This window comes from Colossoma macropomum, unplaced genomic scaffold (assembly GCF_904425465.1).
Source record: "Colossoma macropomum unplaced genomic scaffold, Colossoma_macropomum, whole genome shotgun sequence".
Lineage (NCBI taxonomy): Eukaryota > Metazoa > Chordata > Actinopteri > Characiformes > Serrasalmidae > Colossoma > Colossoma macropomum.
In genome coordinates, this window is record NW_023494804.1 from 25933067 (window position 1) to 25949397 (window position 16331).

Here is a 16331-nt window from a genome sequence, read left to right on the forward strand (position 1 = left end):
GACTGACAGGCACTGCTAATGAAAAGATGTTCCACCTGTATATTTCCTTTTATTATTCATTTATTCACAGACTTTCACCTTTCATTTTACTGCAGAACTTTCATGTCTCATGTCTGTACTCTCAAACACAGCATGCCACATTTCTACCACCGTGATCTTCTCTCAGCTTAGTGGGGTGCTTTTGTTGAAGAGATGTTTTGTTTGGGGGGAAAAAAAGCTAACCAGCAGCTGGGCTCTGAACACTCCACTTCCGAGTAATTTGCGCAAAGACAGTGCTTTTGCTCCTACCGGATTCTACAATTCCCTACGGCTTCAGAGGAGGGGATCTAAAATTACATGTTGAGCTTTGAAAGAGCTCAATGACATTAGGCTTCACAAAAGATTTGTTACTGAAATCACAGAGGATAATGATATGAATAGTAATAACTCATGACATGCTAAACTGACTCTTAAATAAGTGAGAAATCTCTAAGCAAGCTATTTCTAACACACGTAAACCCTTGAACTCTAGGCTTATTACTCGGCTTTCAAGCTACTATTAAACTACTATGAATTATTTGGTAGTAACTATTAAAGTAATGTGGTAGTCTTATAGTCATGAGTGTGAAACTTCTGCAGCCTATTACAGTTTAATGGGTTGCTGTTTGTAATGTCCTACCTGCAGAGGCGTTTGATGCTGTTGGGCGTGACCTCCAAAGTAAAGCACTCTCCTCCATTCACACAGTAGGCTCTCTCCTCTTCACTGCAGGGGGTCACGTGACTCGACGTCTTGGCCGAGGGTGTGGTGCTGGTGGCAGCTAAAGGAAGAAACAGGGTAGATTAGTGTATAAAGAACAATTCAGATCAATTCAAAGTGGCTTTACAGAAGCTTACAGTAACTTTTAAACAAAGAAACTTTGCACTAGCAAACTGATCGAAGAGCAGTTTCTGGAACGTTGTGCTTTGCTCTCCATTGTTGAATTCAGTACTGAAGTAAGCTAAGGCCAGTCTGGGGCCTGCAGCTCTAGATTTATGGGATTTATTTATACAGACGCTGATGATGTCCTACACACTTCTACACAAGACCTGCTGTCTCCTCTGCAGCGACATTGCACAGTTGATACCCACTCTGCGTTTGATCCCAGTGTCCTTCATTGTTGCTAAATACCAGCGGAATATCAGAGAAATATGAGACGGCACACACCACATGGACAAGGCATATTGGTTTGTTGATGGAGCCTGAATCAATGCACACTGCTCATCTTGAATCCCAAACCTCTGCCTGGAATAATGCATTATTTTTATCCTAAATTTAAAAGCTAGTAACTGTGAAACAACAAAGCACGTTATGACTGCATGGCAGCACAAATGCCAAATGTTGCACAGAATGCACAAAAAATGCTAAATCAGATGTTGTCATAACAGCAATACACAAAGCTAATCAGCAGGAATGAGCTGAAATTATCTTTGACTTTTCAGAAAATGACCTTAAAAGACTTCTTTTGCATAGGAAAACGGTTAGAAAGCACTGATAAATGCATTTAAAACAACTCAACCACAGCAGGCAACTTTATATTATACCCTAAAGTTCACAGCATGCCAGTCTAAACACATAAAAGATATTTAAAACCAAGAAAAAGAAAATCAGAATTATGGCACTACCTGTGATGTTTCGGTTATGTCTGGACATGTGGAGCCGCATGTCTCTTTGCTGCTCACTGCTATGCGGTCAGGATCAATAGTCCAGAGCACTCTGTCTTCTTCACTGCTACCTGCCCTCGCCCCAGTGCAAACTCAATGCTCATCAACATTTTTAAACAAGCCCTTTCAGCCTCCGGCTCTCCACCTCACTCCCCACGTCACACCTGGCACGCTGAAACACCGCCAGTGCAGCTGTGCGCAAGCAGAGACGTCACAGCGTGCATCCCGGGGAAATGAGTTTGCACCTCAGCCATTAAAAAGGACAAATATTTATGCATGGAGCAACAGTGCTGGACGTCTGGCCTTCGATTTCCCAGCCCACTTCCTGTCACGATACACACGCACATAGATGTTCCCTCTCAAAGTGGACGTGATTAGGGACTAGAAAATGACACGCTGCAGCCGTAAGCAGATGCTGAAGCCACCCACTTGATCATCAGCTGTGTGACTCCACATAGTAATTGATCGATTAAGCACCGTTTTTAAGATGGGACTAATTCCAGCAGGATCTGGGAGTGAGAACATTGATACCCATCAGTAAGGGTCTCTTACATCATGTTCCGTCCATCCACTGCCTAGCATACGACCACATCTGAGAGCCTACGGCCCTATCTTCCATTTCCCAATCATTAAGGATTCGTGACCTGAAATTCAGTGGTTTAGATTGCAGATTGTAGGGGTGGGCGATGCAACAATACATATATATCACTAAATATATACTAAAATATGAAAGTAATATGAAAAATCATATTACAATAGGGTTGAGCAATTAAGATTTTTTATGTTAGTCACAATTTGAAAGGTGCAATTTTCAAATTGCAAGAGCTGCTATTTTAATAATTCAATGTTGTCTAATTTTAAATGGGGATTTAACCTAATAGAGCTTGTGAACTGTCAGTCTGGCACACTACATTCAGCGTTCAAGCCTTAATTCTGAAAAAATGGGTATGCTATTTGAAATTCGATACTTTCTCCAAATCATTCAGACCTACATCACAATGTTTTTCTAAACATATTGTGGGTATCGTTAGTGTTTAATGAATGCTGACCCTCTGCATGTTTCATTTAAGAGATACAGGAGAGATTCCCAAGGAGTGTTGCTGTCTAAGGCTTCGCCCTATCTGGAAATTCTGAGTGTGTCCCTTCTAACTTTTTTTGTAAACCTCAGAAAAACATCGTAAGAGACAATTAGATAAGCTTAGAGAATACTACTGAAATGCTGCAGTGAAATCATAGGTCAGGGACCCCATCAGGTAACCGCTGAGGTGGGAAGGACATGGCCATTCAGTCCAAAGAAATTCAATCTCTATGGACCACACCGCTGTTTTGCTAGACAATCAACGTTTAGTTGAATAATTGACAGTGCAACAGATTGCTTTTGTCTCCATAACCTAATTATTGTGTTTCTCTCCCATTAAACCTACTGGATCAGAGATCAGAGGCTGTCACGGATCATCAGTCAGGGCCCAACAGCTTTCTATGGCTCCAAAAGAAAAAAAGACTCAAAATAGATTAGCATATGGCCAAATCAAAACAACAACACATAAAAAGAGAGCCCACAATAAGACTGCTTACAAACAGCATTGAGGTACTAGGTGGAGTGACAAGCTAAGAAGTCTAAAACAAAGACTATTCAGTTCATGCTATGCTTTTGGCAACTCATCTCTCAACTGATAGACACTTAAACAAAGTCAAACTGCCATCATAACAGCAGGGGATGTGGAGTCTTTTCAAGGTGAGGGACAGAGCATCCAAACCATTCATCTCACGTATGAATGTGTCTCAATGCGGTCAAAGTGAAACCGCCTCCCCTGAAGATGCCACTGCTACATATGAGTGATAGCTCAAAAGGAGAAAGGTGAAACATCAAATTCCGCTGTTTAACTTTCACTTATTTGGCCAGTTCTATGTAAATGTTGTCTGTACAAGTTTGACTATGGCTAGTAAAGCAGAAGATAAAGATATTTTCACCTGTGTAAGTGCACTTTATACAATTTTCTTAATCTGGTTTTCAGAATCAACATTTCTGAAGCAACACTGCAAGCAACACTGAATCAAAACAGACTTTAATTCAAAGACTAGGAGAGATGTCTGTGGGAGGTAGGTCCAGGCTAAATTTGAGGCAGGTTTTGGGTTTCAGTGCAGCAGAGCTGAGCTCTACTCTTTTTTTTCGGACTCTAGATGGAGGTTGCTGGCTAGCTCAATCGATTTGGGTCCATTTCATTTTTTTGCTGGTGGAAAGAAACCCAAGAGCAGACAGCGCATGATGGTGCAATGCCAACAGTCTCTGGCTTCCTCCTCCTCTCCCACGTTTGCTAGGCCAGCATTTTCCTGGAGCGTTCTGCTCGTGCGAACGCAGCCTGGCCTGAGAGCAATCAAGGGCAAAGCCAGCACTGCGGCGGATGACTGAGTACCAGACTCACTCCACCGGGACAGAAATCCATCACTGAACAGCCAGACCATGTTCAGCCTAACAGAGCCAAGACTGGGGTAGTGCATTCACTCCAAGTCACTGTGGGACTGGGACCAAGACAACACCATTAGATCAAAACTAGTGAAAAAAATGACTCCAGCAGCAGTCCCAGCAGTAGGAGGGTATGAAATGCTACAACTAGGCCTGTAGACGGCAGTAAACAGCAGTAGAAATGAAGTACAAGCCAAATTCATTACAATGAGATGGGTAAAAGTATAGAAAAAAGATTTTCCAGATAGAAGTATGACTACTTTCAATATTAAATTGAAAATAAAATCTGAACAAGAAACACATATATCACTGGCCATTGTGAATAAGCTGTAAAGGGCACTTGGTTTTATACAGTAGTTGATGAGTTGTTTTTTTATATACTAGTTTCATACACTAGTTGACAGGTTAGGATTAATTGTGCTGCCTTAACTGCAACTTCACGTTTTTTAAGAAAACTAGAATAAAAAAAAAATACAGAAAACAGACAGGAATTAGGTCTATTTTTTGTGCAGTAACCTAAGCTGAATATATACCTGAGAATTTATGTTGTCTAGCTTGGTGCATCAATTGTAAAGCATATATTAATATTCTATTCACAACCACCCACCCAGAGTGGTGATTGATTATAATTCATTTTGCTCCTTTAAGATTGGCTTTTGTTGTCTCTAAGCTAAAAATGCACTGACATGTTCTCCACATCATACTGAATCATTATACCTTAAATCATTAGCGCTGCTGTTTTTGACTAGCAGTTCCGCACCCAACCAATTTTGTAACTTTAGTGTTGACTCATGGCAAATTGAAAATATTGCTGACTAATATGACAGTGTTACTGTACATTATATAAAGCAATTGGCAGGATGCAGACAAAAGTGATGGCTTCATCACTAAATACAGCTTATCTTATGGACCTGGAGAAACGACTACTGAAAAGACTACTGTGAATCTGACATCAAAATCATAAATGTGAGAGTTCAGCATCTTAGATTTAGAAGATCTAATACAACACAAAACTAGGACACCAGCATTTATACTGTATGCTACTTTCTAGGTTAGAGAGAGAGAAAATTCACATTGCTTTTGGTCTTCAAGTAAATGATCAAGTTCTCTAAGTTAATCATTGAGATGTAAACAAGGTCATATAGATTAGTATGATATAAAATGGTAAACAGTTGAGAAACCACTCGACTCTGGGTTCATTACAATGGTGCTAATAATAACAAGTTGTTGTGTCTTCAGCACAAATATAGTCATCTTATTTGCTAGCTAAAACAATCAGTGAACCTTCTGAGTTTTTAAACATAATCTTATTAGAGGTAAAACAGAGGTAAATTGGTAAGAATAAGTAAGTAAAAAAGTTTCTGTGAGGTAGCTTTTAGAAGCATTAAAGGCTTCAGATGTCTGGTTCCTATCACCAAGGTTCATCAGTTGGGAGAGCTGCTCTGCAGACCAGCCATCACTAACACAGCCAGCCAGGGGCGTCAGATGATTAATTTCACACATTCGCAGCCAGAGCCTGCAGGAAGAGGCCACAGCATCTGTTTGTGTGTGAAACCATGGAGACTAAGTACGCCCTCGTCCCAGTACACCCGCCAGGTGGGAAAGGTGTGCTTTGCACAGCTCTTGAGCAACTGCAGGCACGTGTCAGGAACCGCAGGCTGCAGGCTGTAGAATGAGTGGGCACTGCTCAGCGGAAAGGCGCGCTTGTTTTCAAAGCCAAGTAAGGAAGTAACTTCCTGTAGAGCTGGTGGGCCTGGAGGCTACATCCTCCATTTCACTAAATTGCTCCAATAAGCACAGAGTTTAAATTCTGTGCTGGCTTGCACTTGGAAGTGCAACCCTGGGAAGCAAACCGCAGTCACTTTTGATCCTCGTAAAAAGGCATTTCAAACACCCAAGGGCATCCTCTGATTATGCTAAAAAATCCCTAAAACTATTCCAGACTTCATTTGCATTTGCTTATTCTCCACAAGTCTCGTACCATAAATAGAACAGTGACATGGAAAGACTTAACCAATGCTACCTGCCTAGCTAGATTAGCATTGAAAGTATTCCTAAGTAGGTGTTGGATGACATAGTGAAAAATGTAACAGTGGGATAACTGAAGACATCATTCATGATATATAATATGCATTTAGATATTTGGTTTTTACTGATGTTTGCTAATAAGTTGTAACATACAAAATTCCCCAGCAAAACAGTAATGATAAATCTGAAAACTTTTAAAAATGCTAAAAAGCTATCAGCACACGTTTTATTTTTATTTAAGGAACAGAAAGAGGAAATACAAACAAACACAACAAAAAAACATCCCACCACTGGTTATTGATTACAAGGTTCCTACAATTGGTCCAAATCCCTATTTTCCAGTGTGGAAATTTTCATTATTGTGATACTGATATCATATTGCCCACCCCTAAATTTATTGCCAAATGGCCTGCCATTTCACTGCATATGGCCTCAGCACCAGGCCATGAGTAGAGTAGCCTGACTAATATGTATATTTATCGATTTAGTAGGTACCTCAGAATGACAATCACAACTTCTTTACAACAAAATGTAGGACTCCCATCAGTCTTAACAGCAACCCCACAAGCAGTTCTTAACTAGCTAGCAAGAAAACTTTAGTAGGACAAGCTATGGCACATAACAGTATGTATCTTTACAAGCTTTAAATGTTATCAGCTTCCACATGAAGCAGATAAAAGTGCAAAAAGCACATGATTTTGTACTAGAGGGACAGAGTCTGGGCCCTGGAGTGCTCCAACCCCAATTACATGCTCGCTGGAGCAGGCAGAGAGAAAGTGCGTTTGATCCCACATTCTGACAGGGGATACTGGAGGGTACAGGTTATAACCAGAGGGGAGGCAGGCGGAGGAAGCATCTGTTTTAATCAGGACACTCATATAAACTGCTAATTACTCTCCCCAGTCTGCTCCGCTCTACCATGGTCACAGTGGACGCACAACGCAGCACTGGACTGCTGGGGGGACCCTGTGACAGCTGGTGTCAGGGAATTGCTTGTCTACAGACACCCAAGAAATTCAGGATCTTTTTTAGCTCAGGGGGAGTAATTTGCCTTCTTAAAATAATCCAAGTTCATGTACAATAATAGTTCAGTCTAGTTCTATATGATGTGCTGTGCAATTTGCTTGAAAATAAAAACAATGTAGTAAATAACTAATAGAAACATGGGTCCCGCCACCTTTTCATTTGCTGAATTTAACATGTTGAAAAAATAAAACTTAAAATGTGGCCTGTGCAAAAACCTTTGGAGCATTCGGGCTGCATCATTAATTGCAATTGTTAGTGTAATAACAGCCCTTGTAAAACCAATATTGTAATACGATATCATTGCTGTATCACTTAGAGTGCACCTTGACCAATCAGTGCCAGATGAGTGTTTCTGTGAGTGTTCAGACAATCCTGCAATCCAAAAAAAATAATTATTTCAGTTAAAATAATGCAGGCTGTTCTTCAATGATGTCACGTTATTCATTCAACAATACTTTTTTAATATATTGCAAAATCTTCATTAAAATACTAGCATTTTGTCCATGTTATGCAGCTTTATCTAGCACAGACAAACAAACTGTTCTCAAAATTTACTTTTTTCTGTTTCCAGTGAGACTGATGGTCTGGCAACACTGCTGTCCCTCTGGCCAGAGGAGGAGCCTCTAGAGCCAGCTCTCCCTACAGCAGTCTGCTGTGTCATTAGTGATGAATCGAACTGCTCTCCCTAATTCCGCCTTCAGGTAGCCTTCAGCACTCTCCTTCCTGCTCTGCAGTCATGCGAATATGCTAGTTTGTGCACAATTCTCAGATGCTGAGGTGTCGGTGCTCAAGACCACCAAGGTTATGTGAGCAAAACTTGTTGAACTTTAGATTAACACCTGGAACATATTTCATTAACCTATGACATTTAGTATTCAGTTATTAATCTGTCTACCTTTTTTGATATTGTTTTGTTCCGAGATACTGTAAAGTGACGTTGAGTTTCTGAAAGGCGATATAAATAAAAGCATTATTATTATTATTACTACAATAAATTGTTCGGTAAATGCTGTGGAACTAATACGTAAGCTACCTGAGTGTGGGGTTAAGCAGATATTAAGAGCTTTTAGAACAAACCAACCAACCACTCAAGTCATAACATTCCACTTCAACAATTGCTAGCCTTCAGCCTAGCCTTGAGCTGATAATTGACAATATGAAAAATTATGATACTTTAATAAGTGCTGATGTTATGCTAATTACTGTTCTTTTGTTCTCTTTCACTTGCCACATGATTTTTTCTATTGCTTAACCTTTATTTAACCATTCCCTTTGAACAACTCTTCTAATCTACGGTAAGTCCAAAATGTAAACATTAGAAAAGATTGCATGTAATCACTGGCAATTCCTGAACAGAAAATCACCAATTATTTAACTGCACACATACATACTTTAAATGCACTTAGAGAGATTATAACTTACAACAGCAAAGCACGTTGGGGAAGATGCAAATTATGCAGTAAAACTCTGGTACATGACATCTGCTCTCTGGTAGACAGTAAAATGGACGAGTTGTCCAGAAGAAGGATGTCAATACACCAGTTTGACAACATTTCAGTTACTAAACATACAAACATAAAGAAACCACTGGATGTTAACAGTGCCATCTATGCAGAATATAGTGATGGTTATACGTTGTTCAGTAATATTAGAGACTAGACCGGCTGCTAATTGTAAGGTAAAAATATAAAAACATAAGGGAAAATGCAGGCTATAGAGTAAGACTGAAATAATCACATGTGGTACTTCATAACTAAATTCAGGTCACAATTATATATTTTACTGTGATACTCCTGCAGATGATAATTATCCACATGTACATTATTCAAGATTACATTAGCCATTAATTTAATTAACACACCATTTTTTTGTTACCATAAATGATGATAGATAGCCTGTAGACTGATGTATTCATTTGTATGAACAGCAGGATAGACCTGCACTGCAGTCAACTGTATAATTATAGCCCTGTGGTAAATTACACAGCAGTGTAGCGGTAAGTGTTCTGTCATTTCACAAAGCAGCAAAATAAAGAACTCTTTGAAGATCTGATAATTAAAGTGTGTGCAGCTAAGAAGCTAGCCCTTTGATGTGTATTGATTAACCTTAAAATATTCCTTGCTTACTGGTGTGAGTGAGCAACTTTGCAGCATAAATGAATCAAAGTAGTCGGCACAGACAAAAAGAGCATATCCATTACGGCGAAAATCGCTAATGCACTGCAAATGGAAATCTCTGCTGTCACTTTAGTCTAGCTCTCTCTATCTCCGCCTGCCTTTCGAGTCACGGCCACTGCAGTGTTCAATCCCCTGTGCGGAGCGGAGAGGATTGTGGGAAATCACTCTGAGGCAGCTGCTTGGAGGCGTGCGGTGAGCTTGCCGGCGGGATGTGGGTGAATGGCTCTAACCCGATCAGGTGAAGGAGGGAGACACACGCTCCGGTTATCTGCCTCTGCTGCTGCTTCATATTCACAATCTCAGCCCACAGCCTCGGGTACTTTCAGACGGCTTATGCTGAAGAGAAGCCCTGAGAAGCCTGGGCTGTTGTTCACCTCGTAGATTAAAGAGGCACACGGCTGGATCTAAGGGTTTGCACTCAACAGGATTTGCTTTTTTCCCGCCCATTTTCACCCACACTCTGACTGACAGCTCTTCTGATCACACAGGGGGGGAACAGGGTAACCAGCACATGCTTAGTGACGTCAGATAAAACAAAGATACAATCTCACTTTATGATGGTCCATTGAAGTGGTCGATCCATGCTCTGCCCACAAACATGTTTTTGCTTAACCACTATTGTGACCTTGAATCTTTAAAGAACACTAGCAAAACACTAATTTAAACAAATGAGAAATTATAGTACATAATATACATAAAACATTCACACTGGACAAGTACGATGTTTGTTTACAGTCACCACATAATGTTGGGTTTCCAGTATAGTATGCTACTCTTCAAAGCTGCATTATATTGCTGTAGTTTTAATTAAAATTGAGCAGGTTGGAAACAATAGCCTCACAAGGCTTCAGACTATCATCAGAAAGTCTGATGGATTTCATCCATTGAAGTGGCCAAGAACCATCTACTTTAAAAAGAACAGGCCATTTGGCTGATGCACAAAATAACCAACTAAATATCACTGTACAACTGGGCAGTATAACAATATCATTATCGTGATAAATCATGCCACTGATATTGTCAGTATGTTTAGAACACCGGCCAACTGCATGTTTCATTACAATAAGAGCATAATTAACACACAAAACATGTCAGACACTCCATGTAGGTCTGGCTGGGGCATCTGAGGCTGAGACTATAGAAACATGTAGAACTTGCTGCCATGCTAATGTTAGCTTGATTGCTTAACAAAAAACTACATCTGGTCTATTATAGCAGTGTGACCTTTCTACACGTACAAAAAAAACATCATTTGAAGTTAAAAATGACTAATAAAGACAAAACTTTAAGTTGGAAGCTACAACTGCTCATTAGGTTGAATGGGATTTTTTTGCCATTCTGTACAGCAGTCAAGACGTTTCTACAAAAGATCACATCTGAGGGCGGATCACAGATTAGTCAGTTGCTGCGGTGAGATGATCTTCCACTACTTCAATTTTAACAGTTTATAGTTATGGGATACTGCAGACATGCCCTTGTTAGGTGAAAGCTGGCTTATGTATGTAAGGTTAACCAAAGATAACTGATGACCAAATAAAGCTCATCCAGTTGTTAACCTTTTAAAGTCAAACAGCTGGTTTCAGATGGATTATATACTGGTCCTGGACTAAGAGGCAATGCCAATGGCCATTCACAGTTTAAAATTCTTTTTCATCCAGGTCTGGAAAATGGGTCTGTATATGAGTATGCACTTTAAATCCTCTCTCTCATATCTGCATAACATGCATGTTAGCTTCATGTTAGCTAGTTACTGAATAATTCATAGTAGGCATTGAATAAAACTCTCAAGATTGTAAGGGCATAATAAGCTTAGCATTTAAAGGGTTAAGGAACGTTCAACACCATCATTAGTAACATCCCATAAAAGGCGCTTTAGGTCCATTTATTTTAGGATTAAAAGTAATCTAAGGCCTCATTACTTAACACATAACACTTAATACATATTTAATGCTCAACTCCAAAGAAACAAGAGGAAAGAAAGAGGAAAGTGTGACACTGAGTACGGATTAGTTGATGAAAGAGTTCCGCACAATGGAGATGAACTCACTGTGCGTGGGCTGAGCTGCACTAGTAGCACCACATTAATGGAACCGAGCAATCAGCAGAGAGAAGGAGCCTCCAAAACATCTTCAACAACACATGGCTCTGGCAGAGGTTGGATACCCATGCGTATATAGGCGCTGAACTCTGGGCATGCCATGTATGCTATTTAAGAGAGCATGAAAAGGAAAATTTGTTTATAGGCTAGAATGAATGTAGAAGATCAACATAATCTGAGGGATAATACAGCGGGAGAGCATAAGAACATTATCTAAGAATGACACAGCAAGTAAAACTAAATATGGAAACAGTCGGTGGCCTGCTGCTTTCAGCTCCAGCAGTAGAGGTACAATCATAAGCATTGACCTGAAACTGTCATCAGTGTCATTACTCTCTCTGGAGTAATGAACATTTTTCCATTCACAGGTTTTATCCATCCCAAATACTGCAAGCTTTAGTCTTAAGTGCAAGTAACATTACAATTATTCTGTATTATAATATGACACATAACAGGTCACAATAATTTTTCATCTATATAAATCTTATAAGGAGAACCATGAATTTTTCATACGCTCGTCTCTGAGTCTAATGCAATTATTATATGATGCTATTGTAGGCAGGCAGCTAAATTCAATATGTCAACCATGATAGTAAACAGATATGAATGCAACGTTTGTCAGAAGTGTTAGTTTGTATGAGAAATAGTGCTGCATTAATGCTGTGGCAATTGGCCTGTCCATGCTCCAACTTTGCAACAGTTGCTAAAAAAGAACACATTTGTGGGTGTAACATGTTGTACGTTCTCCACTTCATGACGTAGGACAATTTCATTCTAAGGATATTTTAAGCTACTCTGTAATAGAGTATCCGCATTATTCTGTAACGTGAAACTTTAACTATGAATGTGGCCCAGATGTGGTGTGTGATTCAGACAGAGAGGTTGGGGCGTGGAGCTCTTTTGGGACTCACTTTCTCACTCAGACTTATTGAGGCAGAAAGGACAAACAGAAACGCCACAGAAGCGCCTCCGTAATGACCACCTGAACGCCACTCACTTCAATCCCCATGAGCTGTATTGGTCCATCACTGGAACACACACTGATAATTGTCATCTTTCCCAAACAGCAAGTAAACATCTCTCTTCCGCTCCACTGGAGACTTTGCCAAGGACTCCTTAAAGAATTTCAACAGCAAAAAACAACAAAAACAAAACAACAACAAAGTTTCTCAGAGCCCTCAAACAGAAATGATGAATAAATATTTTATCTAGTTTAATCCATTGTGCATTTGTTTCCGTCAACCTTAAAACAAACAATCATTAATACGAGTGGCATATCACATCCTTTCCATCCGGTGTTCTGCTTTGTGTATGGTATGACTAAGCATGATGCACTGTAGTCTTCCACATTCCAAAAGAGAGCCACAATGTCAGACAGCCCTCTCTTATATTATAATGCCTGCAATGGGCCCTGGGTTGCATGCCAGCCTGTCTGTCCTCGTTAGAACATTATTAAAGAGTCTGCACTACGACAGGCATCCATAAAGAATCAGGAGGCACAGACAAATGTGTTGTTTGGAGCTGGCACAGACTGAGCCTTCCTTTTAAAGGAGGCAGGAAGTTTGAGTGAACAATAAAATATGAATCACAGATTTGCGCTGTACGCGGCAAGTGGGTTTAAAACTCGAGCGCACTGAATCAGGCCATGGTTATATTCAGAGCAATATGTATCGACAGTAGCAAACAATCCGTTCGCGATCATCCCCTGAAAAGAGTGATGCATTCCTGTCATTTCATAATTACTGTTGCTGTCATTACAAAATTTCATACTTTTCATGTTTTTATCTTTTTATTTTACAATTTAAAAACAGCAGCAGCTCTTTACATTTGTGTTATCATTTCATAATAAATGGGCTGATAGAAAGGATCTGAAATTACTCAGAATAAAGTCTTGTTTCATGAGTAACATAAGGTACTTTTAAAGGTCTCATTTCTTCTCCTATAAAGCTGCCATATTGGAGATACAAGTTTTTGTTATGACAGCCATACAAAAAAATGCACTACAAAACTTAGGGCTCCCAACTGTCTGAGCATTGGCCCTGTGTTCAGGAGATTGCGATTTTGATCCCTAACGATGTCACATCCAAGACAACATAACTGACCTCGCTCTCTCTGCGTGGGTAGGATGGTCCTCCCTCTCCCCCCATCACTCAGCTTGATGCACTGTTAGCTGACGTAACAGAATTTGCAGTTAGTCTTACTAGTTTTAAGCTGCCAAATGACATTGTGTTAGTGGCAAGTGCTAGCCTTTAGCCTTCCAGCATGGTATCTTTTTGTGATGGAGGAGACAGGCTAGCAGGTCAAACAGGACATGACTAAAATGGGGAGAAAAATTTAGGAAAAGGTACTGCAAAACGCTTTCACTATTTAATGAAAGAGGATGATTAAACAAAGCGAAGAGCAAATACTGCTGCGACTCACAACAAATAAGTTGTGCGCACTGAGAGCAGAAAACCAGCACAAATTAGCTCACGCCTAAACTAGCGCACATCCTCAGGCCTTCAGGACATTAAAATGCTCGATTTGCCAACTGAGTAAAAAGCGCAAACATGCACAGGAAAACAAAGGAGGAAAAAAGGAGATAACAACAAAAGGAAAGGCTCAGAGGAGGCACTTGGGGGGGAAGTCCTTTATCTTCATGTTTTCTAAGCAGGTGCTGTGCGTACTGAGCCAGGCCAGTGTGGGGAAATTAAACAAGAACTCATCGCATTCCCTGGGGGAAACCACACACAGTGCAATCCAGAAAGATGGGCAGACAGCGTGGGCGGACTGCGCTGAGCCTACAGGATTAACCTTGACTGGACGTCCTGTCCCACAGGAGCCTAAACAACAGCGGCATATAAAAACTACTGCAGTGCAGTGACCTGTTACAGAGAAACCTACAGCAGAGAAGGTGAAAGACTGTGGTGAAAGACTCTGAAAGGATGTACAGCATGTGGGTGAGATGAAGAGGGTGTGTTAATAAGCCAAGTACTTTATCACTGATGCACCAAGAGAGGAAGAATAGTGCAGAGAGAGAAATGCATACCCTGCAAGGTGTGGCAGAGAGAGAGAGAGATATGGATGGGAGAGGGAAAGAGCAAAGGAAGAGAATGAATGAACAGAGGTTCAGAAAGAAGATGAGTGAGGGGTGAGAGAGGGCTAGAAAGAGAAAGAGAGGGAAGGACATTGAATGAAAGAGCATGGATGGGGAAAGGGAGAGAGAATGAAAAAAAACAGAGGGAGAGGGAAAACAGTGAATGAAAGATTATGGATGGAGAGAGAAAAAATGAAAAGAAAGAAAGAGAGATACACAGAGCAAGACAGAAAGACATATACAGGAGTCTATGGAAGAAGAGAAGAGAGAATGAAAAAAGTCAGAAAAGAGAGGGAATGAGAAACAGGAAGAGAGAGAGTGTGATAGGGAAAGGTAAGTGAGTGAAGGATGAGAAAGAGAATGAAAAGAGAGAAAGAGAAGATAGTGAGAGTAGACTGCACTGAAGGCGTTAGTAAAATCCTCTTTGCTTTCGCTGCTGCACTGTAATCACTGCTAATGTTCCTGTGCATGCTGCCTCTGCCCATGCATACTTATTGGCATTTTAACATGCTGCCTTTTTTACGGTGGATGAGGCAGCAGATGCATGCTCATTGATATTTTAACAACTCTTTTGTCAGCCCGAGCTTTTCCTGGCCCTGAGAGAGATTTTCTCGCTGAAGTAGAGTGGAGGCTCCTGTTAGGCTGAGTGCTCTGCGCTTCGCCAAATACAACACTCCACTGTGGCCCAACAGTCCAGGAGCAGAGCTAAAACCACTCGTGCTCTTTACTGAGAGGCAGATCACCTGTATGAGCGAAAAAAACTGACATGATGGAATAGGCCAGAGTCCAGAATAAAACAAAGCACACAGCACTCTGAGTTACTGGACCACAGCAATGTGATGAAAGAGCCAATAGAAAAGGTCCAAAATACATGGAATAAAACCTTCTTACATAAATGTTATTTGAAGACATTAAGTTCTCATTTCAGGGGTTTGGTTATGATAGCGATCATGTATGTAAAAAGTAAACAAAAATGAATAAAGATATAAAAATGAAAGATACCTATTAAATGAAAGCCAGACTAAAGGGTATGTTTTAGCCTAAACTGAAACAGTATTACAGTATCTGAATTTCAGACACTAGTAAATTAGTAATTGGTCATTTAAACCATATTTCAGGTGTCTGCATGAAAATGTCTTTTCTACCGTTCTAGTCTTTTGGGCTCGTGGTGTCACAAACAGACACGTATCCTGCAACCTTAATAAATGAGAAACATTGCTAAAGGTCACCTAGTATTTGCTAAATTTCCTTCGGGATCAATAAAGTATCTATCCATCTCATCTATCTAGTTCACTTAAGGTGAGACACTACAGGCGGAAAGTTTGATCCTGTCAATCGTTTCTCTGAATTGTGAATTAATTTCATCTACAATGTGCATGTTCCCTATTAAACTGTGATCATAAGAATATTATAACTCAACAGATATGTTTATTTCAGTGTATTTCGACAGTTCACACCCACTCGCGACTAACAGCATCCAGAATACAGCAACTTAAATGAAAGCTTAGCTTTAAAATCATATTTTCTCTTCAGAAAGTTCAAAACAAAAATCTTTATTTTGAAGGATATTACAGAATGATTTCCCAATATATTGCTTATAACCAGATTTATGCTAGATTTTGTACTACAAAATGACCTGAAAAACATTTCATGTAATAAGTGTACAGTGTTTTCTTCACTAAAGAATAAAACAATGAGATTTTAAAATCGTCATCACAATAAAAAAAATGATCTTAATGTCATCCAAAGCAGACTTTTTCTTTTTAATTTAGCATCAAATGT

General features: G+C 40.0%; 1 protein-coding gene across 8 annotated transcripts in view; it reads right to left on the reverse strand.

The window, feature by feature from the left end:
- nrg1 (neuregulin 1) overlaps window positions 1–16331 on the reverse strand; it is a 133042-nt gene that overhangs the window by 15800 nt on the left and 100911 nt on the right. For 6 of the 8 annotated variants that reach the window (XM_036594831.1, XM_036594829.1, XM_036594832.1 and 3 more), the window contains one exon: window positions 659–797. In XM_036594831.1, coding sequence (XP_036450724.1) covers window positions 659–797 — 139 coding nt within the window. Of the gene's footprint in view, window positions 1–658; window positions 798–1641; window positions 1795–16331 lie in introns of those variants that run through there. The other 2 variants (XM_036594833.1, XM_036594834.1) reach the window with 2 other exon arrangements.